At 39.4% G+C, this 24,727-nt stretch overlaps 1 protein-coding gene across 3 annotated transcripts; it reads left to right on the forward strand.

Moving 5' to 3' along the window:
• The first annotated feature begins 10,151 nt into the window (after window positions 1-10,151).
• On the forward strand, window positions 10,152-24,401 carry LOC103482041 (transmembrane protein 100). 3 transcript variants are annotated; one of them, XM_017301698.1, is made up of 4 exons: window positions 10,152-10,627; window positions 14,252-14,363; window positions 19,823-19,923; window positions 20,112-20,138. In XM_017301698.1, the coding sequence occupies exons 1-4, from the start codon at window positions 10,557-10,559 to the stop codon at window positions 20,113-20,115; spliced, it is 288 nt and encodes a 95-aa protein (XP_017157187.1). In that variant the 5' UTR covers window positions 10,152-10,556; the 3' UTR covers window positions 20,116-20,138. The 3 variants fall into 3 exon arrangements, with proteins under 3 accessions (XP_017157187.1, XP_017157185.1, XP_017157186.1); XM_017301696.1 differs by lacking the exons at window positions 10,152-10,627; window positions 14,252-14,363 and having other exon boundaries at window positions 20,112-24,401; XM_017301697.1 differs by lacking the exons at window positions 10,152-10,627; window positions 14,252-14,363 and having other exon boundaries at window positions 19,841-19,923; window positions 20,082-24,401.
• The last annotated feature ends 326 nt before the right edge of the window (window positions 24,402-24,727 follow it).

The raw sequence follows: 24,727 nt of genomic DNA on the forward strand, positions 1-24,727 counted from the left end.
ATGTGAACTTCCCATTGCYGTATCTTCTATTTTATCTTGCAGGGCCATTACTAATAATTGGAAAAATCTGAAACAGTCAAACAGTTATCTGACGTATTTCGCTTTTTAGAGTGTACACTAGCCTGGAGGAAGAGAGTGCAGGAGGATAACAAGGAGATGAGGGGGTTAAAGAATTGGAAGAAAGGCTCAATGGGGACCAGCTGTAGGGTACTGGGCAAAGGCCAGGGAACGTTCTGCATGGATAAAAGGAGGACGATATACCCCCAGGAGAGAAGGGAAGGCCAGGGAAGAAAACACCGCAGATTAGATTTAGACCGAAAAACATGGAGAGGAGGGAAAACACCGGGAGATACTCAAAGGCAGAAAAGCAAATAGAGAAATAAACATTACCAGCAGGAGAAGGAAAAGAGGAAAGTGAAACCTGCATAATCTGGACTTGTGGTTTCAAGACTCACAGCTTTCATAGGTTTGCTTATTTTTTTTCCTGTAACTGTCAGCAGCAGTACAACACCCTCCAGAACTTCGGCGTTTCTGAACACAGCGAAACAATGTCAGAGATCAAGTAAAAGATCAAGTTTTCCGATGAAATGGACGGTCATTTGCTTAAGAGAACAACAGTGAACAGTAGTGACTGTGACTTCACCCTGTCTCTTCTAGCTCAACTGTAATGCAACATCATGCTGTGAGCAGRGAGATATTTTAGGAATGACTGCTTTAACATGAGTAGCTGAGGTGGCTCAAAAGTTCGGAAGTTGCTGACTGACACAAGCTGAGAGCATCTTATAAATCGGCAAACCCAGTTTCTGAAATCTGCATCGTCATCATCAAAGTCCTAGCTATTATTAGGCTCTCAGACACAGACACAATACGCAGGTCTAACAATAGTTTCACACTGTTCCATGAGATCAGCAGGTGGTAGCAATCTATCAAACTGCAACAAGGTTTCAGCAAAGGGAAAACTGTTTTTTATGCACAAAAAGAAAATCTGCCCACTATGTTGTACTTGTTAACTAGTTTTGCAGAAACTACTGTATTGGTAGCTTTCCTGTTGCTAAGTTCCTGCATAAAAGGCAAACACTTTTCTCCGGATTGTTTCTTGAAGGCTGCGACCAACTGGCGACCTGTCCAAGGTGAACCCCGCCTCTCCCCCGAAACGTTCACTGGAGATAGGCCCCAGCACCCCTCCCGACCCCACTAGGGACAAGGGCGTACAGGAAATGGATGGATGGATGTTTTTTGAAGGCATTTTAACTCTTACTTTTGTGACTCCTGTGGTCTCAGTGGTTCTATTTCTGAGTTACTGTGCTGTAAAAGAATGTATTTGCCCCCTAAGAGATTTCTTTTGTTTTTAGTCCCATTTTATTACTTCAAATTACGAAAYAACTTTTAATGTCAGACAAAGCTGTCTAAAGTCAATACAAAATACAGTCTTTACCCCCTTTTCACCTAAACCTAGCAACATATTGTGTCACCCTTAGGCTCGACAATTGTCGTCAAGCAAATGCGATGACTGGCAATCTGTAGAAATATTTTGGCCCACTCTTTTTTGCTGAATTTATTTAACCCACCTACATTTTACGGTCTGATGAGACGTTCATCAGACCGTCAGTTCCCAAAACTACACAGAAAAAGCCAGTGCAACCCCGCCACACTACACACAGTRCTCGCTGTGTCCTATGAACACTGTCTCTTAAGACAGCAGAATTTAAGAATATCAGAGTTTTCAAGTAAAATAGTCTGTTTAAGATAATAATAATATAACTAACATTCATCATAAACCAGACCAATCTAAACCCCATTTTGTGTGTTTTTTTTTAGAGTCATACAGTGGTGAACTTGCTGGTGTGATCTTTATGACTTAAATCTGCATATGGTCACAAACCGATGAGATTTTCTGTCATGTTTCTAGTAACATGAGTCTCTGGGACAGGCACAAGGTACTTTTGAAGACTTTGAGATTGCTTATGTAATGATTTTTTTTTTTCATCTTGGCAGTCTTCCAGGATGCCACTGGGAAGGAGAGGCCAGTGGTTAATGATAGGTTTTGAACAACTGGTGATAGATGAAGAAAATGTAAGACACGGATCTCCCTGGTAGCGGATGGAGTCGAGTTCTAGGAGAGTTTTCAGTGTTTGGGTGCTTGATGATGGTTTATCCAGTCCTTGATTCTCCAGATTTTCTTTGTGACTCTGAGAAGGCTTTGAGCAGATGGTAGATAGTCAGAGAGGACTTCGGACCGAGCCTTTCAGGAGGGCCAAAGGAAAAGAAATGGGAATTTGGGCAGCAAGTTATGTTTCTGACAAGGAAACTCAGCATTCAGACTCTGGTGAGAAAAACAATCAGGCATCTGACGCTAGCTAACCACTCCCTCTCTCAGGTCAATGTTCAATTTCTTTAGTGAATTTAACATCTGACTGACAGAAGAAACATCAGTGATAGTTTTATGTGTGCAACTGGATGTACATTCAGATTTTARGGGTTTCAAAGGAAGGGTGCTGCATTAGGCTGGGAGTTTCTATTAGATGCCTAGGAATGGAAGAGAGGAACAGTCAAAACATCAAGGAACGTCAAGCAGCTGCTGTAGGAGTGCTGGGAGTTTCAAGCAAACCAAAGATAATCAGCTCTTCACAGCTAAGATGCCCACCTGTGTTGAGGAGCAGCTTTCTCGGTGGAGCAATGCTGCCACCTTGTGGTATGGAGAGCAATTGAAAGGTCATGATCAGATGATTTCTATGAAATGTTTGCCAACATGTTGGTTTCTTTGTATTTAATGACAACTGTGCAATCTATGTTTTTCATAGGGTCAAATCACCATTATGCTTGCAAAAATATCACAMCTCCAGAAAMGGCTTTCACCACAATAACAGTTGTAAGTCTTTTTGGAGGCATGTCTCTACCATGTTTGCACATTTTCAGCTCTTATTCTTTGCAAAAATGTTTTCAAATGTTGCCACAGATTCTTTTCTTGGATCTGGACTTTGGCTGGACCATTCTGTTAGAGCTCTGGTTGGATGTTTTCTGTTATCCAGCTAGAAGGTGTACCCCTCCTTTTACAGGAATACCTAAAATTCAGTCAAGTGAGAGATATTAAATCATTTTCAATAATAAAGCAAAAAAAGCACAGCNGAGTTTCTATTAGATGCCTAGGAATGGAAGAGAGGAACAGTCAAAACATCAAGGAACGTCAAGCAGCTGCTGTAGGAGTGCTGGGAGTTTCAAGCAAACCAAAGATAATCAGCTCTTCACAGCTAAGATGCCCACCTGTGTTGAGGAGCAGCTTTCTCGGTGGAGCAATGCTGCCACCTTGTGGTATGGAGAGCAATTGAAAGGTCATGATCAGATGATTTCTATGAAATGTTTGCCAACATGTTGGTTTCTTTGTATTTAATGACAACTGTGCAATCTATGTTTTTCATAGGGTCAAATCACCATTATGCTTGCAAAAATATCACAMCTCCAGAAAMGGCTTTCACCACAATAACAGTTGTAAGTCTTTTTGGAGGCATGTCTCTACCATGTTTGCACATTTTCAGCTCTTATTCTTTGCAAAAATGTTTTCAAATGTTGCCACAGATTCTTTTCTTGGATCTGGACTTTGGCTGGACCATTCTGTTAGAGCTCTGGTTGGATGTTTTCTGTTATCCAGCTAGAAGGTGTACCCCTCCTTTTACAGGAATACCTAAAATTCAGTCAAGTGAGAGATATTAAATCATTTTCAATAATAAAGCAAAAAAAGCACAGCAGGTGATGGAAATTTCAGCTTACTTCCTTGCTCTTCTGGAATGAAATTAGCAATAATACCTGGACCAACACTACAAATATGATAGTGTGTGTATGGCTGAAGCTTGATTYGCTACTTTTTCTTTTATGTTTTCCAACATAATTTAGCAGGACGTTTTAATCCTTACTGAGAACATCAGAGTGAAGTTTGCTGGGATCTCTGAGCTTTGAACTACAACTTCAAACCTTTACAATGGCGACATCAAGTGACCGATTTTAGTATTTTATGCAATGAAAATACAATACAATRAAGGCAGGCTTAATGTGTTTATGCACAAAAAAAAGTCAGCACACATGCAATCTGGTTGGCTCAATTTTGAGCTTCACTGCAAAGGTCTGGTTTTGAKGTCTTTAGATTTTACATGATGCCATTATCTGATGAAGCGCAACAGTTCCTCCTGCAGCAARACAGTCCAACAGTTTTTCATTTCCTTRCACTGAAAGTCTCTTTTTATCTCTCTTTTATCATGGATGACGGACACGCMGGTCGCTAGGTTGGTACAAATATTGCGATGCAGTTTTRCTAGCCGACGCAAATGATAAACTGTGKTTATTCTTTTTTTTTTATTACAAAGCAAATTTTAGTTGTGCTCAGGCAGAGACTCCAAGGTTGATAATTTTAAAAACGCCATCACTACCTTTCTGTCTCCTAACGGAGTTGTCTCAGACATATTGTTAGCCAGTAATGAGGTAAAAAGAAGAAAGGTGCTACAGATTAAACATGTTGCCAAGATAAGAGACATTTCAGYTGAGTATATAACAGAAACATACCTGTCAAGTCTCCCATTTTGCAAGAAAACTTCCGTATTTTATCCCCCTTTCCCGCCGTGTTCCCTTATTATTTCCCCCTGTAAATATCCCGTATTTTGGCCTCCCACTGCTTTTACGATAGTTTCTTCCCCCCGCTCTGACGTCGGCACTGCATGGCAACATTTAGCGTATTCTCAAATCCAAAACTTGACAGGTATGCACAGAAACAGTAGTTCATCTCCAGGCCAAAAGCTTGCTGGAACCTCCAGTGGCCACTAGGTGTCACTAAGCCACCAGCTTGTAAAAAGCCTCCCATCCATCTACAGTACGTCTTAAATGTTCCCAACCTCATTTATTTTGCTCTTGTACTTACTTAATGTTTTTTTTTGTATTAATATTATGTTTTGCAATTGGAGGCTTTTACTTTCTTTATTTGTTATTTTATTTCACATAGGAGGAAATTGAAGGTGAACACCTTTAAAAACCAGATCACTTTTTTGTTACCAAGGAACCAAAGGGAGTTTTGGAGATATCAGTTACATACTGATGGATAAAATAATACAAAAATGTTTCATAAGAGCTTTGACTAAGTACAACTCTGACAGAGTGAGAAGTGCATAAATATCTGTCTATCCACTGTTTGTGTGTAATGTATCCAGGTGGTGTGGTGAACCTGAAGCTCTTCCCGGAGAGCAAATATTGAATCAAGGATTGTTAAACACAAACAACACGGTTGGATTAACGCTTAGAACTTTGGTCGATAAACTAAAGGTTTTTCCTTTCCAAAAATGCACCTGAACCTGGTGAGGTGCCAAAAACCCCAATGGAATTTCCTGGTTGTTTGAGATCGGATCCAATTGCAAGCCGGAGCTCTGAAGAATCGTGATATGAAGACGTTTTAATGACGATGATAGACATGAAACTCGCAAGTTGGAATGTCAGGAACAGAGCGGACAGGCAGAGAAACRGGAGAAGCGGAGACGAGATGGGTGAACTGAGGAACCCCGCAGTGAAGGAAAGAGAAGAACTTAAATACTGAGGGAGAGATGGAAGAGACAAAGAAACCTGGAGAGCTAATCAGAGGGGAGTAGAAGCAGCTGGGGAAGAGAACAGACAGAGGAAATGAGGTCTCTGTTTGGATGAAGTGAACTCTGAAGCAGTTGGAAACCGGAAGCAGGAAGCGGGCAACAGTGCAGGGCATTCTRGGTAAATGCAACCAAAACAAACGCGAAAGGCTAGTAATAGAGGAAGAAATAAGTTGTAGTCCTTTGCYAGAAATCCTCCAACTGCTTTATCTCACACYACTCCATTTTTGTTGACATTACCTGAAGAAGGAAGTTGCGCTCAGTGTCTTCAGAGGTTTTCCTGTTGTTTCTTTCAGTGGTTCTTGGTGCAGCGCCACCACAGGCGAGCAGGGGAACAGGTTGTTCAAGGAGTTTGACACAATGCAATGTGAAAGCGAACCGCAGCAGCTGGAAAATGTTACAGCTGTTGCAATTTTGGACCAGAGTCAAACCAAGTACACCGGACTTTAAGRTATGACAGCACCCTAAAAGCCCAAACATYGTGATAACAACGATGGCGGTACGTTGAACTGTGTTACAATCACAGCGCAGCCCATTAAGTTCAACTGGGAAACGGCAGCTCATGAATTGTTGGTCTTAATGTCTGAAGAGATTAAAAGAAATCTGAAAAAGAAAGGTATCAGTTTGGTGAGTTGGTGGTAAAATAATAATAAAGAAGCAGAATAAAAGCCTTATTGAAGAATATATTTGATCTTGGAACTGTTTTTGAAAGTAATAATGAAATCTCGTCCTTGTAAACTCAGTCTCGTCTTGCACGTTCCCTACTTAATATTCATTCATACACACCAAAGATACMGTGGCTTCTTCAAAATAAAGCAGCATGTCCTGAAAATTATTTGCTCCCACTTTTTAATTAATCACTTGCTCTATGAGATAAAAAGCAAAAAAAAATTATGGAAAGTTTGACCGTTATAAAGTGACAAAACTTGGAAAAATTCAAAATCATTCAACACCGACTTCTGTTTCTTTGTATTGGTGCTTTTGTTGTGCATAGCCTAATATTGCATTCAGAAACCAAGCTTGGTTAATGACGGCGTGACACAATGTTGGGGTTAGCATTCAGTCTGCAGTCTGCCTTCCTTCTGYTTTCCTACCAGCAGCCATCCAACATTTCAGACAAACCAGCTGCACCGAGTTGTTCAATCTCCCCAACGAACACCAAGAAAAACTCAGCCTAAATATAGAAGTGGAAAAAAAAAATCAACATCAATAAAACAGGCAGCAAGAAAATGTTCTGCTTATCAGACACTGAAACGGAACTGCCTGAGAGAAAATGCTGAAAAAAGTACCACAAAATCTGTGCTATCATTAGCCAAATAGATATGTACATTATAGATACTTAATGGCAGGGCGATGTATGAGCTCAACTCTCTATTAAATCCTTCAGATGCTGCTGATAAAAACTCTTTCCTTTCTTCTTATTGCTTTTCTCTGCAATCCACTTTTGACTTTGCACTCCATTAATCAGGTATTGACTGAATGTGTGCACTGACAATGTTTCAGCCCAGATTCCCTTAAACGGAAAACGCTTTAAATTCTCCACTTTTTCTACCACCAGTGTGGCTCACATCAATAACTGCAAACAGCRGTTCTATTCCCGGTGTGTGTTTGCTAAAGAATATCGAGCTCTAGCTCGACTCGGAGATTTCCAAAAGACTGGCAACACAAACATATTAAAATCTACCATTTGCAGTGAAAGACAGAACTTCAAATCTCAAAAGGATAAAAAAAATWAAAAAAAGACCAACTTTGCTGGAAAACATTTAGCCATTCAGTTATCTGCAGAAATCCTTCCATTTAAAAATAATAGCCTGGATAAAGAGGTTGACATAAAATCCCTAATGGCACWAGTCGTGCTTGGAGACCCAAGTGCAAGCAGACAGGAGGCAAAGCTGAAYGTTAACGGGAAATGGATCTTCTGGGCTTCGTCAATGTGGAGAAAGAGAGATAATTCTGCTTCCTGGTTTTTTTTTTAAGCAAATGCTGCTTGCTTGTCCACCATTTAGTTAGTCTAATGTTAGTAGCTAATGGTARCTCGCATTGTGACAATGCTGAAATGCTAGCAGGCTAAGCTAAATGCTTCCCCCGAGTTTGATGCGTTTGTGGCGTCACCTAGTTCTGTTGGACCAAGTTATCTAGGGATTTCCAAGAGATTGTAAAGTGCTTTTATAACGTATAGAGTATAGACTATRCCACAGCAAACGACCTAATATGAGTGTTTTTGCTTCATTGTGGGGAGGTGGGAGATCATCTTTTTCTTTGGAAAGAAAGTCAAGCCCAAATACGCAACTTAACATTCAAGACAAGCTCAAAAAACCGCAACTCATTCAATTTGCACGCAACTTTAGAAAAAACCAACTCCAAAGTCGTTTGTAATAAGCGGGCTTAGCAACACTGCTTGGAACCAAGAACTAAGAACAAAGTAGATTCTAAAATATAGAGTCTGGTACCACATGGCTATTTCTAGTCGAAAACACTWTTAACCAGTTAGTCACACTGAGTAGGTGCTAGTAGAAAAGAACCATTTAWGCCAAAATCTTAAGAAAAGTGGTCAGTGAGGTTAAATGCTTTATTTTTTTGGGAAATGTTGATTTCAATCAATAAGAAAACACTACAGCTCCCATGATTTACTGCAATAGATCCCAAAATGCCTGACTGAAGTCGTTTGAGGCTACGATACTCAGATGTCTGTTTAGTCTTTTTTTTCCAAACAACACAGCAAAGAACAACGGCTTCGGAGAGACAATGTGATCTGTCTGTCAAACTGAGAACAAAAGCAGCTCAATTATCTTGTTAACAATACTGTTGCTAAGCATCGTAAATGTGAGCATAATAAGCACAGAACTCGAGCAGRCATGTTGATGCCACACTGTACACAAGGATTTGTGAAAAGGCTGATTTTACACCTTGTATCTGAGAACAATCTTGTCAATCACCGTCTGAAACCGCTCAGCTAACCGCTGGTGGAAAAAAATACTATGAAAAGCTGAATTTAGCAGGTTGTTTCTAGACCATGTAAAACAACAGAAGACAGGGCTCTGCAGGTGTTAAGAAAGGGGGTGAAATACTACTTCAACTGCTACATAAGTCTCACTGAATCATAGCCTTAAGTGGCAGTCTCTGTTTTTTCCAACACATTTTGGATCTCATGAAGATTCTTATAAGTCAATTTTTGATGACCAAACATCAAATTCGATGTTGTGACTGATCCTTAGCTCTTGTTGTGGAGCAAAATACATAAAATGTTCAGTCCCTAAGTCTGCAAAACTTGTACGAACACACCCAATAAGAGTAGAAATTTTTAGGAAGGGATTTTTTTATTTGTAAAAAAGAGTTGAAAAACATTCGGCATTTTGCTTCAACTTCACAATTATTCACCACTTTTTGTTTGTCTATCACAATACATTGAACAGCAAAGCAATACACTGAAGACTGTAATTGTAACTTAAAATAACCAAAAAGTTATAGTTCAATGCAGAAGTAGGATTACATTTTTTCTGGTTTCCAGCGAGGTTTTGTTCTATAATTATCCGTTATTTTCAGCTCTGTAAATGCCCGCCAAGGAGCTGCATAAAGAGATGAGCCGCAGAACGAGCCTGAATAAATAATAAGTGGAACTGGGGTAGATAATTTTGCGCTATTTCCAGACACAAAGGTAGCTTGGAGGGAGGCGTAGAAAACACACTGAGTGGCGGCCGATACRGAGAGGTCAAACCAGAGAAACACACCATCCTGTAAATGACAGAGGGCTGACGAATCATGGCAGTGGGTCCTTTTAACAAAATGAGCCGCTTTATACCAGAGTGAGGATAGTGACTATAGGAAAACCTGAGAAAGGGAGACCTGGAGGTAAGAAGCACTATCCACCATAAAATTKCGCAAATTCGAATTAGGTACCGTATTTTCCGCACTATAAGGCGCACCTAAAAACCTTCAATTTCCTCAAAAGCCGACAGTGCGCCTTATAATCCAGTGCGCCTTATATATGGACCAATATTGAGCCACAACAGGTCTAGCAACTACGGTAAGCAGCCGCCGACTTCATTTTCCCCCGTAGAAGAAGTGCGCGGTGCATGCTGGGATAGTTGTCAGAATGCTGGTTTGTTAATAAAGTTTGATAATACATTTAAAGCCAGGGGGAGGGAGGGACGGGGGAAGAGAGACAGAGACTGTGGCGGCAGCGTGTAGGTTGGTCTGCGTTACCCAGAAAGTAGTTGGGCACAATATCGCAACACCAACACCGTGAGTGAAACAACGACTGGGGCAGACTACTATATGAAGTACTTGGGGACCACTTCTTTACAAATGTGGATGTGTAACAATAGAGTACGGAACAAATTGGCAACCCAAACTAAAGCGTCTATTCTATGCGCTTTACATATGAAAAGAGTTTTAAAATAGGCCGTTCATTGAAGGTGCGCCTTATAGTGCAGAAAACATGATAAATCCATTTTTTTAATCTAAACGCAACAATTTTGATAAAACGTGCTTGCGTTAGGTGATTTTTCAGCTGTATGGAAATAGTTTTATTTCGCAAAACTGCAATAGAAACCCTTTTTTTCACATCATGTGAGTCACGTGATCGAGAGACAACAGGAAGTGGAAGGAGCATGATGATTTGCAGCTRGCTCCACCAGAACTCTCACACCATTAAGCAGTTCATTAAAACTTGCGTGTCACTCTAACGTGTTGACTCCATAAGTCTTCTTTATATACGTAGCCGCTCCCAAGTATAAGCTCTAAAGAGTGAGACGATAAACACTTAACTGTTTAGCTGTTCACATCCATCACCACCATACATACTTGTAATGTTCAAGCTTATTCACGTGTGATTATAATTTAATTTCTTATTTAATGGAAACAGCGTAATTGGAAAAATTGTTTTGTTCTTTTCCCCCTAACATTAGCAGCGCATAGACACAGATTTAAACACGTTTTGTAATGAAAACGCAGCTACTGACCTCATTAATTGGATTCGGAAGGACACCAGGTGTTCGTTCCAGAGGGTGTTGGTGAGTTGAAGTTCTTTCTTCACTTTTACAACCCAAGAAAGTCATTTTCTATTTCATGTTGAGGAGGAGTGAACGTTTTACTCATAACCTCATTTTCCCTTTCTGCCGCCTACGTTGTACGTGCCGCGTGCTTTAAAAAGAACGTTTTAAAGAAGGAAGAAGAGGAAGCTTTTTTTCTGCCTGCCTGTAATAGACTTCACAAATTGAGTGAGTCATCATCTGACCGGTGGCCCACGGCTCTCCCCTGCTTCATTGGGTCATTATCCGTAATGATAAGCTGATGGCAGTCAGAAATTTAGTTTCACGACACGCAGAGCTTTGTTTTGGACGGTCGGACTGACGCGTTATCGTCTCCTCCCTGGCTGAGGTGCAATTTCCTGGAGATAAAGTGGAAACAGATTGAGCTTTTAAAAATTGTATTTGAATGTATGGTAGTCATTGTTATGTGTGTTACGGCTTAATTGTGAAGATGGGAAATCCACAGGACAGATGGAGAATCGTCTTCTTTGGGGTTTGCAAAGCCACCTGATCCTAGTGCCAAAATTCTTTAGCGAAATACGTGTTTTTTCGAAATTGTCCGTTTCCATTAAGCTAATCTCCCCCCCCCCCCCCCCAAAAATATCAAATTACATTACACGGTCAATGTAAACCCATCTGCTGTTCCATTTTCTACTAAACAAAGGCAACTCTAAACAGATGGGGGGTTTAAAACGTAAAGGGATTCAGTGTTTTTGGCAGTTTCACAGTTTTCTGAAAATTTGTTCCAGGAAGCTTTATTGCTCAAATAATTGAACAATCAACATTGCTAATCAAAGAAGACAAAATCCTAAAACACACATAAAAATCACAAGAATAAATGAATATATTAAATACAGAGGAGTGAACAAAATACGGCAAGACCTTTAAAGCAATAATAACGTGCCAAAGAGGCAATAAAGAAAGGAACAAACATAAATGACTCCCTGGGATCATAACACAGGTCTTTATTGTCACAGCTTGACGTGAAATTAAATTTCAGACACATTTCCACTCATATAGACGTAATTAACTTAGAAGTGCTTCAAAGGTTCAGATGGAGTGTGCAGCTCTCGATTTCAAGCAGAATGATTCACAAAGCGTAGCGCCGCACAACAGCTTGACCCCTGTATACGAGACCAATTAGCCGAGCTTTTGTTTTAGAAATGTTAACCGTTGTAGTTCAAGGCTCTCCGGCTCTTCTACAGTGAGGTGTGCCGCTTTGAAAACGAGCAGAACTCGGTGACAAAACCCAAAATAGAAACGCTGAAACGTCCTGGACAATTGGCATACCCGCTCTCTGACCTCTTTGTCTTTAGCCAGAGTACATGACCAGCATTTTTTATCAGCAGACTGTACACTTACACGCCCACAACTTGTCGTAAATCCAAGTCGTGATGGTTTTGTTTCTGTGGAACTTGGAGTATTGGATGAGTCACCGGGAGTAGCTGTGGACAACAAAGAGACGGAGACTGGTTTTGGTTGCAGGAGCGGTGATATGTACAGTGATATCCGCGCCCGGTGTTTATTCTCCTTTTGAATCCAGCAGTTCTTGTCTCTCCACATCGACGGGAAAGGATGCAGCAGAACAATGAGCGAGTTTTTAATTGAATGAAGGCAGCAGAGGCAATCCGTGAGCTCCTCGTGGCTTCGACGCTGAATAGGGATAATAATGTAGACGCAAACAAAACGCGCGCTGACCTTTTTAGGAAGAGATGAAATGCATAACAGTTTCTGAAAAGATAACATGGCATTAGACGAGTTTCTTATACACCCCATTTCTGTTTTTCCAAACTGTTCCCACTTGTTTTGTATATTTAATGTCTTATAATGAAATCAAAACTAGAGCGTCTGTCCTTTTGAGACTCATAGTACTTTCCTTTAACATTATAAACTGCTATAATCTAATTTATTTAATTGAGTTCCTGCACTGTGTGAGATAATTAATGCTCAGTGCATCAGATAGCATGGCCTAAGGTTGCACACTTTGAAAGTTTTCATCGGTGTTCATTTGACTTCTACTGACTTGTGAGAAACATGAAACTGATCCATCTGACCTATAACATAAGTGACAAGATATATATATATATATATATATATATATATATCTTGTCACTTTATAAAAGTTAGTGCTATTGATGGGCATTTATTGTATCGTTTATTACTTTTTGTGATACATTTCTTGTCACAAGATTTTTAAGTTATCGTCACAATAAATTCTAGCGGTGTTAAAAAAATTTAATAATTTTTTTTTCACGAGAGCATAAATAAATGGCAATGATTTCAAAAATATGATTAAATGGAGTCTCTTTATGCATTTTAGTGATATAAAACACACTTAAGAATATGGTGTCCTGAAGATTATTTTAAATAGAAATGTCAGTATTTATGTTTTCCGTCATGCATTTACCTTAAAAAAATTATTACATAAATTTATCATTTTTATTGTCATCACAATAGTACCTGTCTTATAATTAAAACGGGTACTATTGTGATAAAACTGTGATAAAATTGTTAGCCCATATTGGGGCGTTTATTCAAAATTAACACGTTAATTTTGATTAAAATAAATAAATAAAATAAAAATTTCAATGCATTTAATCCCTTTTTTATATGCAAAAGTCCCAACCCTGGAACCTTTATATATCTGTGTTTCTGGTACACCCGTAAATCTGACACACAAGAGACATTGATGGCCGACAAAATCTCTTCTTTTGGCCGACTGGTGTTTAATTTTTGCTTCAAATCTGCTGGGACTGGAAACGACTAATGTAAGTTGGGCTAAAAGGAGTTTAGCCTGTTAGTGAAGCTATTCAAGCCTAAAATAGCATCTCAATTAAATTCTAATTCAATTCAAAAATACTTTATTGATCCCCACTTGAAGGGAAATTAAATGCTGTTGTAATTCATACTAATTTTAATTCTTCAAACAGTTAGTGTAGATAGTGATGGCTAATCAATAAAGCTAAATATGCAGCAGCAGCAGCACAGACGTCTCCGACGCTAAAGAATCTATCATACCTGGCTACGATAGATTCGGTCTGTGCACCAATCTGATGGTTGAATAAAATAAATAACATATCAAAAACAATAAATATCTTTGTTGTTGAGCTCATATGTTTACTTATTCTGGAATTTAGCAGAAAAAAAGGATTTTTTGAATTGAAACAATCAAAAACCATCTATCAACAAAATAAGCTAAATTTTGACTAATTGCAGTTAAATTAATTCATTAGAGTTTCGCCGCCAGATGAAAATCAAATTTTTTTAAATTTGTATTTTAATAAAAACCTTTATTTTTCTTTTTACTAACCGGTAACATCACCCCTCATGGTGGTAGTTTTCGTCCTCGCTTTTTGACCACTGTGAACCTAAAACTAAACCCACCTTAACCAACAACCGTTTCTTAATCTTTGACTAATATATTTTTAGACGCCTTAGTTTAGAGTTTGCCTATTGAAATTAATTTGCTTTGTGCAGCTGTCTTCAGCGCCGAGCTCATTTCTCTCCGTGCCAAACTCATTTAGGCTTAATTATTTCGGCTTTGTTCCGGTTTTTCTTGTACCATTCTCAAGGGTTTCTTTGTCCTCCCCCGTTATCTCCCAACAGCAAAAGACTCCTGTTGGAGGTATTGATGTGCGACGYGGAGGTGGAGAGATCCTCAACCTTATTAAGGCGAGGAGACGCTCTGCAGGCAGCCATTGTTCCCCTGGGTGTGCAGGTGGGCGACAGAAAAAGATGCGTTAGCACAAATGTACAACAGGCTTACGTGACTAATTCTATTCCCTTAAGTTCTTGTATTTTTTTTAAATATTTTTTTTATCTGCTGTCCACAGAGATAAACCTTTGTTTTGTGGGTTTTCCACTTGGACAACAGCATTTGACGTATAACAAATCTTGTGTTGCTGAAATTTGTAAGTTAATTGAATGCAGCCACATGCTCTTTACTTTGCTCACAAAATCTGTATCTAAGCGACTGACTTGGACACCATTATGGTTTCTAAATCTTGTTTTTAAGTTTCTGGTTTAAAATTAAGATTTTAATATATTGGTATTTTTAGAGGGATATTCTGCAAGCTGTACCACTTACCTGCTATTTGATTTGTAGTATATGAATTTAAGCAAAAATACAACAAAATTCAAAAATTTTTGTAACAATATATTCTTTCAGTCATATCTTTTTGCTATTTCTTTAAATTATTTTTTCCCATTCAGATTTTAATATCTTTCTTTAATACCAAACACAAAACTGCATTAATCTTACCAATTTCAATTCTAAAATTGAGTTATCATGACTAGAAACATTTCCCAAAGGCTGCTGGTGGAGTTTGGTTGCTGGAACTGGGCTGTCTGTAACTACAATAAGAGCTTTGTCCACGTTGTTGGCATAAAGTCAAACTTGTTTTCAATCTGGGTTGTTTAAGATGTTCACAGAAAGGATTTCAAGTCCTTAAAAGGACGTCATCACGTTAAATCAACTTTTTTGAGCTTTACATCATGTTACAATGTTATGTCCATCAAAAACTAATCCTCAGAGCTGTGGTTTCCAAGTTTCTAGCGTCCACTCTTGGCTCCTTCAGACTAGCCAGCAGCAATTAACAAACACCTGGTGGAACTGCACCATTAGACAGGCTACTTCTCAGTGAATCTCTGCAAAAATCTTTGTTAAAGGCTTAATAGAGGAGCCATGTTGTGATGACTTCCTGAAGATGGAGTTTCCGAAAGAGCAGAAGTTTCTTAAAGAGACAGAGGCCCAATGTTAAGGTGTTAAAATTACAAAGTCCAATTTCTTCTAAGTCTCATATTTGATACATACAGCTTTTTTATTACAACTGAAAGTAACATAATTACTTGATTATGCTATAAAATGTCACTATGTGGCTGGAAAATACATACTACTGCCCCTTGAAGAGGAAGATGGGAACCTCATGTTTTATGTTTGGCTTTCTGTTGATGCATTCAGTACATTGAAAGCACATATTGGGACATGTTTATTGAAAAGTTAAGCTCACATTGACAAAAAGTACTTGTATTAGCACACAACTTTTTATCTCTTAACAGGACTATAATAAAAAATAACAGCACCAGTAATTCAACACATACAAATTTTAACACGTACTTATTATAGCAATTAATATCAATCAAGCCAGTAAAAACATGCCATTTGTGCCATTCAGAGTTGGAATCGAATCCGCCCCAAGTGAACAGGCTACAGCTTGTTCAGTAGGATGTATGWGGGTGGCGGAATAAGCAAAGGCTCACTGGCCATTACTTTGGTTGCCATATGGGCTTGACAGCAGGGCAACGGTCAACCTGCCAAGGCTGATCACGGCACCAGACCAAATGTCGTGTTCCTGTCCCTCCAGCAGCCGTTACGTTAGTGGACCCACAAGAAACGTGACTCTGTTGTGAGCTTAATGTTGGTTTTTCTGATAAACTTGATGCTGATTTTGTCCCAAATAGAGGAATTAACGTATGGTAGTGGATGTACAGTTTGTTTGGATCTCCATTAGCCATTGCTGTAACCATGGCTACTCTTCCTAGGATCCACATCATTATAAAAAGACATTCATTTCAAAGACACTTAATACAACATTAGCAACAAAGCGCACTTAACTGTACAATTGCAACATTTCATGTAATAAAATAAATAAGCAGGGCTCTTTTTAAAAGCTTTAGATTTTGCTATGTTTAAAACAGGTGATGGGTGTGAGTTTCATTTTTTCATTTCTTTAAACATAAATGGTCGTTTGAATAAAGGAAAAGTAAAACAAGCTTTTAAAGAACACCTTGTATTAAAATTATGTAAAGATTGGCTAAATAAAAGTTGATTTTATGAAACATTTGGCATCATAGAAACTGCAGCTACAACAAAAAAGCATGAAAGGCCGATTTCAAAGTTCTATAAGGGCCAACTTATGCTTTGTGCATATTGATAATATTTGTGAATATGGAACAATTCAGCTGCCCTATTTTGGAATATGGAAGACAGTTTGTGTAATAAAGAACTCCCTCTCCTTTTGGAGTTATTGTGTTTTCGAAATGTGAAGTAGAAACTTGCTGGCAGCTCTTGTACAACTCTGAGAATATAATGAAAATTTAGATCATAGTTTTGGCCGTTTTTGTCATCAGTGTTGTAATTTTCAATCACGTTTTGCTGCAACTAACAATCCCCCAGACGCGTATACACATACCCGAATCAGCTCCAACTTCCTGTCGAGGTGTTTCTCCTCGCTTCCTGATAGACGACCACCAGCTGCACTGACCCAGTGTGTAGTGGGTGGGACAACGTGTGTGCGTGTGTGTGTGGGGGTATGTTTGGCTATCTTCGGCACAAAGCTGGTCTTTGTTAGAGCGTGAACACCAGCATGGCGGACGGCAGTGTGTAAGGTCTTTGTGTCGCTCTCATCTGTTCAGCCGCTATTTAAAAAATATATATTTTCCAGAATTTATGTCGGAACAATAATATTATTGCAAATGATCACAGTTATATGAATTTTTTTTAAATGTACCTATTTGATTTTTTTCATAGCACACATCTAAAATATGTGTGATAAAGATAACCCAGCTTGGGAAACTGAAATGCATACGCACAATGCTGCTGACAAGCTATTGGATAGCATTTGCAAAGGAGCCAATCCAGATATGTGGTCCTTGGCTCTGATTGGCTGTACCCCCAAGAGTGAAAATAAGGAAGACTGGAGATTGTCACTTCTAAAATAAATTTCCACTGAGTGTACTAATGCACGTTAAGGTATATTTGGTGTGTGAATTATTAAAATATGGAGTTGCAAGTGTTTTTATTCGAGTGGGTCTCAAGTATTTGTGTATTTCAACTGTTCCAGGGGGTCAACTGTACTGCACTTAAGAATTACGTGCCTCCAGGTTGCAAAGGTGACTGGAAAGGTTCTCCTCAGTAAAACAGTAGAGGGTAAACAAACTATGGCTGGTGATCTACAAATACAAGTGACCTCATCCTACAGATCAGGATAGCTTCAGGAGATACTCGGCTCTTAGTCGACTCTGACATAACTTCAGTCTTCTATGCATTGTGCCCTTTGGGGGTTCCTGCGTCAATAGCGGCTCAACTAGAGCGTGGCAATACAGATCTCTGACTCTACAGACGTTCCATTTATAGGTTCACGCAAACAACAAGAGCACAGCAGTGCCTGCGAGGGATGAGATCAAATCCGATATTGGACAATTATGGCAGATTCCGCAGATAGGAAGACTTTTAATGCCTCGAGAAACAGGAAAATTACAGAGGGCCTACATCAATATCTGTGCCCACACACACACACTCACATACTCACTCACTGACGCTGTTATCGGTGATACGATCTGTCCCCAGGGGATCACTGCCATTGGCTCATGTGTCCTGCTGACATTGTCTGAACATGGCTAGGTAGTCTGAACAACACATACTCTGTAGGAATGTGACAAAGACGGTGACTGTGGGGAAGCTAGCCGCTGTGTCTTTGTGCAGGGGAGCAAGGATGACGAACACAATGAGGAAGGTACAACTGGAGGACAGAGAGAGAGAGAGAGGGAAAGGAGAGAGGAGCTCGAAGGATTTTTAATTAATGTCTTGTGGATGGCTTGATGTAAATCCTGAACTGCACATCTGTTGCTACAAGAAAATCCCTTAAATCCAATTTCACTGTTTTTATTTGTATTCTTCCTCACTAATTACATTTCTTGCTCTTCCGCCCCTCTGGCAGATCAAACAAAATTAAAAAAAAAAAAAAACACAATTTAAGCAATCATTCCAGAAACAACTATAGTTTTCATATTGAGAACACTACTGATATTGTAACATAAGTCCAAAGACAGGATTCTTTCCCATGGGAAATCTGCTACAGGTTATGGAAGCTATATGTGTAGCCATTGTAGACAATTTTCAGTCTACAATGGCTCTCCATTGTAGACGGAAAATTCTCAAACTTCATTTTTAAACAGTACTTTCTCCCTAATGCCTAGTTCACACTGCAAGATTTTCATACCATTTTTTTGTCGTAATATTTCCCTTCCGACAATCGTAAGTGCGTTCTGATTATGGGAATGGATCTTAAGATAATCTTTAGAGACATTCCTGCTGAGTGTGGTGTGTTCAGAGTGATCTGCCAAAACACTGCATAGTGTCCAAATAAATAAATAATTTGTTTGATAAAGCTGTGTCCACCCCACACTGCGGTGCTGACTTCACCATTTATACATCCAAATGGAAACAAAGACATCAATGAAAAGCCTTAACATGCACACAAAAATCCAAACCTCTAATCAACTTTGACCTTTTGGACGAGCCCCCATTTGTTATGTCCTGGCTAAAAGACCATAACAGAGAACATTGTGGTTTTATGCCCTGTAATAAAAATATTTATTACAGGAGTAATAAATACCTAACAAAAGTCAGGAGAATGTTGAAGGCATGCCGGCCTTAGCACAGAAGTCGCTGATGACAAGAGCCTCTTGGTGGATGTGGTGGAAACCCTTCTTGGCCTCAAACACCCCAAACCTTCATGTAATCATTGGATATCTGCCTTTCCAGTACATCAATAGAAGAGCAAACAATTACCAGGCCACACTGCGCCAGCAGGGGGCACAATCCAGAAAAAAAAGTTACCCAAGCCAACTTGTCATGCAAAAAAGTAATTAATCTTGAAGCTTAACAAATGGTTATGCCGCTCTTGGCATCAGTAGCTGCCATTTGGGGTCGTTTTTCTTTAGATAATTATTTTAATTCAGCCACATTTAAAACTTTGACTGATGATCTGAAATAGCAGTTGTTTAACAAAAAAAAAATGGAAAGGGGAAAATACCGTTTTACAGCACTTTGCATCAGACATCTCATCAAACAAACTAGTGACAGTAATAAAAGTGAGTTTTCATGAAAACGTTGCTGTCATTTTCATTATACCTAGCACTATTACATTTAATCTTTTTTAATGCAAGCATCCCCTCCCTTATATTGGTTCCCTCTGACCATGCATGATCTACTATCAAAGGAGCATCTCAAATTACTCTAAATAATGAATTAAATTCGATGAATGGAGGCGCAGAGCGGTCAGCCTCTCTACCACCCCACCTCTCCGAATCAGTCTGTCGAGTGAGCCAATCCGATGCTCCACTCGTGTCTGACACTTCCCACAGTCTCCTCCTTCTCCTCCCTTGCTTATATAGACTGTGAGCATCGACATCACAACACACAAACCATGCAGGCTGCTGAGGAGGCGAGCCTGTGCTGGCGGCAATCTCCCATTGATGGACAGAGAAATAACAGGGTGAGTGCTTCCTCTGTCTTATCACCTTTCATGTTTCATCTCATCCATTCAGCCTCTTTTTTTGTAAAAGTTGCAGGTACAACTTAATTTGTAAGGTGATTTTTTTATGCATCTTGTACTATTTTCCTCCCCCCTCTCATCTCCTGGTCTATTTTCAGCTCTTTTCATTCTTCTCTTTCCTGCTGCAGATAAATGCTGACAGCAAACCTTACGAGTAAAAACACTAGAAGCAACGTCAGCGTCAGCTTCAGAGAATCCTACCGCTACGTCAGAGGCAGCGGTGTAGTGGCATTCAATACAAGGCGCGCTGACAGGACCAGCGTCAGGCAGCCGTTCTCACTCTGCTCCCCAAGGACGGCAGCTCTGGGATGGGCTGCTCCTCTGGACGCCAGCCCCCGGCTTCGGTCCTTCACCCAGATCTGGACTTTGGCAACACCGGTGAGGCAAACACCTCACTCCAAGACTCCGACAATCAAAACCAGAGCCTGAGCGGCTGCGGAGAGGGAGCCGACGGGGAGGACAGCCTCGGACGGGGGCAGGCCAGACCCCCGGAGTCTCTCCACACCCTGGAGAGGCTCGCCCAGGCAACGGGCGGCACGGAAAAGTCCTGGTACCGCTGCGTCTTCCCGTTCGGCGTGATATCGCTCGTGATTGGCATGGCGGGCACCGGGGTGACATTCACCTTCAACACCCTGCCCCAGACTAAAGTGGTGTCAGTCGCGCTGCTGTGCACCGGCGTGGTGATGCTGCTTGTGGCGGCCGTTTGTTGGAGGGCTCACAGACTGAGAAGACGGAAAAAGAAGGAAAGTGGATTCTTCACTGCTGATCAGGGCACTTTGTGACAGAGCGGGGACTTCTGCTGGACTGTCACAGAGCTGAGTGGGTTTCCACTCAGCACTCACTGATGAAGACTTGAACGATGCTGGTATTATTGAGATGAGGGGGGCTTTGGTGAGCTCTGACATAGTATCAAGGTTGAAGTCACTTTTCTTATTGTTATTGAGGAGTAACAACTCAAGAATTTCCTGATGTGATACCCTAGCAAAAATACAGTATAAACACAGGTTTAATTGTAGTTTGTAAAATCTAAAGCAGTCCGCTGCTGTACAGACATCCCACCCCAGTAAGAGTGATGGGTGGTGCCTCTGTGCAGCTATCATTTTTCTTGACTGGAACCGTTTCCAAGTCAACAAATCTGTCTTTCTAGAAGGTGACTGCAAGAGCACGCAGCAACAGGTGCGGGAGGCGCTGTGCTGCCGTATTTGATTTTGGCTTCTCCTTAAAAACACTTAAACAGTTGAAACTATATGTATTGACATTTTGATGTTTTTGAAAACTCTTAACTTCTTAAAACCCAGAGACAGGAGAGGTATTTCTCTCCCGCTGCCCACTTTGAGTTTGAGGAATGCTTTCAACAAAGGCGCCTCAGGAGTAGCAGTTTATTATGTCATTATTTTCTCCCTTAAGCTTCACGTGAGACAGAACAATAACCTTTGAGCATGTACTGCCAAGAGTAGAAATACACACCGGTCAAATCTAGTCTTTGTGCTCCGGTTTGACGGTTGAATGTGCAGCTGGTTAAGGAAGGAAAAGCAGCATCTTCTTTTCCCCCTTTCACTACAAATGGAGCTGAATAGTAACAAGAGCTCATAATGGCAACCTTACTTCACTGCTAAATGAGTTTCCTTTCACTACAGGGCAGTGAGTTTTCCTCCATGGTCTACTTAGTGTGCAGTGGTTCATTAGGAGAAAGCAAACAGTTTTGGTCAGGTTTTTTTTTTTTTTTTTTTTTTTCCTTAACATTTACAGATGTCATAAAATTTGGCAAAACAATATGCAATACTCAGCGAGTTGACTTTTTCTGCAAAATTATTCACGTACAAATTTCTGTCTACATTGTAGTTTCATCCATCCAATGTCTCTATCCACTTGTTCTAGGTGGGTCGCGGGGGGAGATGGTGCCTACCTCCAATGGTCAGTGCATAAGAGGCCTGGTACACCCTGGACAGGTCACCAGTCCATCACAATTAATCAAACAAGCATTGCCTTTATCTCTCGTCATCTATCTTAACTCTCAAGTAAAAGACTTTTGGCATTACTGGAACTTTTAATCTAGTCGCTAATGATTTATATAGTCTGTATGGCATGGAAATCCCACTATAGATGTCTTACTGAGTTCAAACTGATAAAGCGAATGTGGATTTCTCCCCCAATGTTTTTATCTAATGAGGGAACTTAATGATTTTTTCTCAAGTCTCACTTTTTTTTTTAAAGTTCAAATTCTGCTTGTCATTCATTCTCTTGTTTTAAGTTTATTTATTAAATAGGAGCTTGTTACTAAAACAGTCTATTCTATTTTAAGTCTCATTCACAAAACGCTTTGTCTTTTAGTCGCAACAAACTTCCCTCTGGTAGTTTGTTATTCACAAAAACAAGGCAGCTGTACTCAATAGAGTTAGTAAGTAGGTGAAATCTATTATGAACTCAATAACTCATAAATGGAGATACTACCCATGGCTGATGACACACCACACTGAGACATTCCTGGTGTGTTTTCGCCTTAAATCCTTCAGTCGTTGTGTCACATCCTGGAGAAAAACCGACAAACCTTTTCATAAGTCAACCTGTACATCACGACCTAATGCTTACAATGTGCTTATTATCTCTCTCCAAAGTTAAAAATGAATATAAATCCTAGTAGTTAGCATTTATAGTAAAGCTTTGTGGACCACATGCTGTATAAACAGTGGTAAAGCTAATGAGCATCTAGCTAATTTAGCTAAAGTGAAACGATTTACTAAATTGTTCCACGATGCTAAATGTGAAATGTAAGTACCTACCTTACTTATAAGATAAGTAAGCCTATCTTAGAGAAGGCTTACTTTCTTTAACTCAAATAATACATTGTATTTCGTACAAGAACCTGACTGATCTGTGAAGAAATGTGAAATCCTGCTCTGTTTTTGTCGAGCTAATATGTAGCATTCAAGCTAGCCAGAACAGCTATGGTAGCATACAGTCACTACCAGCAGTAACATGGATTTGAGATAGACCCAGCAGTATCACATGAGCTCCAGAGTTTTATTTTATGGATGTTGTTGGATAAATATTGTCTCTCTGATCTCATCTTTTTGCATGAAATGTTAGCATTTGTGGAGAAGCAGCTAGTTCCTGTGAGTTATTTGCAGTTTCTTTGAATTTTTTTATGGTTCGTTACAAATCTGTGTGGTATAAATGGAATTTATTTGATTACAGTAGTTCTTTTTTGAGACTGGGTGTTCCTACAAATAACACATCATGGATCTATTGTACAACTTATTATCCATAAGAGTGTAGCCACATTTATGAATGTCTCTTTAACAGTGTCTTATTATCATTCTTGTACAAAGAATAAAAACCCTGTGTATTTTTAAGTGGAAATATATTTTGTAATGTAGTAGAGAATATATTTGAGGCCTTTCACTGCTATCCTTATATTTCTATTTAGGATGTCTGGTTGTAATGACTGTAAATTTGTTCATCTGAATGTTAAATACACATTTCATTCCAAAAACGAGAATCTGCCATTCCACTCAACTGCTGCATATAAATATGAAGACTTTCATTTGCATGGAGGACATAATTACCCGTCTTTATTTACTTCAGTGATCAGGAACTTTTGAACATTTTAGTTTTGGAATGAAACACATCAATTGGTTGTTGTTAACTTGCTTTGAGTCTAGCAGCATGGTCAAGCTGATCTCTCAGTGCCTTTTTTCTTGCTACGTAAAAAGTTCTACGTGAAGTGCAGTTATTTGTGAGCTGTGAAGGCCGACCAGTGCCGGTGTTAGAGTAGCCCAACAGAGAGGCAGAAATACTGCGGCGTATCCAGTAAAAGTCAAGTTCAAGTCTGTGGAAGTGAACTGGTGTGCATGAAGTTACTGTCGGATGTGGTTCCTTTGGTCTAACTGCCTGAAATGCCAAAAATATTAATCTAGAAGTTTATTTTTGTGTCTCTCAAATGTCTGTAAAATTGTAATTTTTTTCTTGTTCACTGTTGTTCAAAGCACATAATTAAAACCAAGGTTAGTTTTTGGAAACAGGCTGATAGTGTTTTTATTTGTTTATTTAATCTTTATTGGGGGTTAGTCCAGGACTCTTCTTCAAATGACATATCATTAAACTACTTTAATAAGAAGAAATCATTATGCAGTCATGTTTTGGGTTAAATAAATGGCTCTTTTCGGTATTTATAAAATTCTAAACTAAATTTTGTTTTGGAAATTTTATTCAAAAGGTGCTGAAACAATCAGCTTCAAGGCTGCCCAAAAATCTTCCTCTTTTATTTATGTATCTTTGGCTGTCTGTCTTTGGTTTCATCATGATTCCTGTAGCTAACTCTGACTGCCCTCTCATACTGCAAATAAACAAAATCTTACCAAGTATTTTTGGTTTGGTTTCTAGCAAAAACTTCTTAGTACACTTAAATTTAGACAAAACGATCTGGCAAGTAACTTTCATCGAGAAATGGGAACTTGTTTTCAGCAAATAATCACTTAATATTGATTTTTTTTTTTAAGTATTTGATATACTGGCAGATTATTTCACTTATAACATGGAAATAATCTGCCAATATATTTCCATGGCAGATTGAAGTACCAGTTCAATCTGCCAATTGAACTGGTACTTCTTTTTCATTAACATTAAGGATTATTTACTTAAAACAAGCCCCTATATCTTGCTGAAAGTTACTTCTAAGATAATTTTGTCTTATTTTAAGTGTTCTATGATATTCATGCTAGAAACTAGACAAACCCTTGGTGAG

This window comes from Poecilia reticulata, linkage group LG19, assembly GCF_000633615.1.
Source record: "Poecilia reticulata strain Guanapo linkage group LG19, Guppy_female_1.0+MT, whole genome shotgun sequence".
NCBI lineage: Eukaryota > Metazoa > Chordata > Actinopteri > Cyprinodontiformes > Poeciliidae > Poecilia > Poecilia reticulata.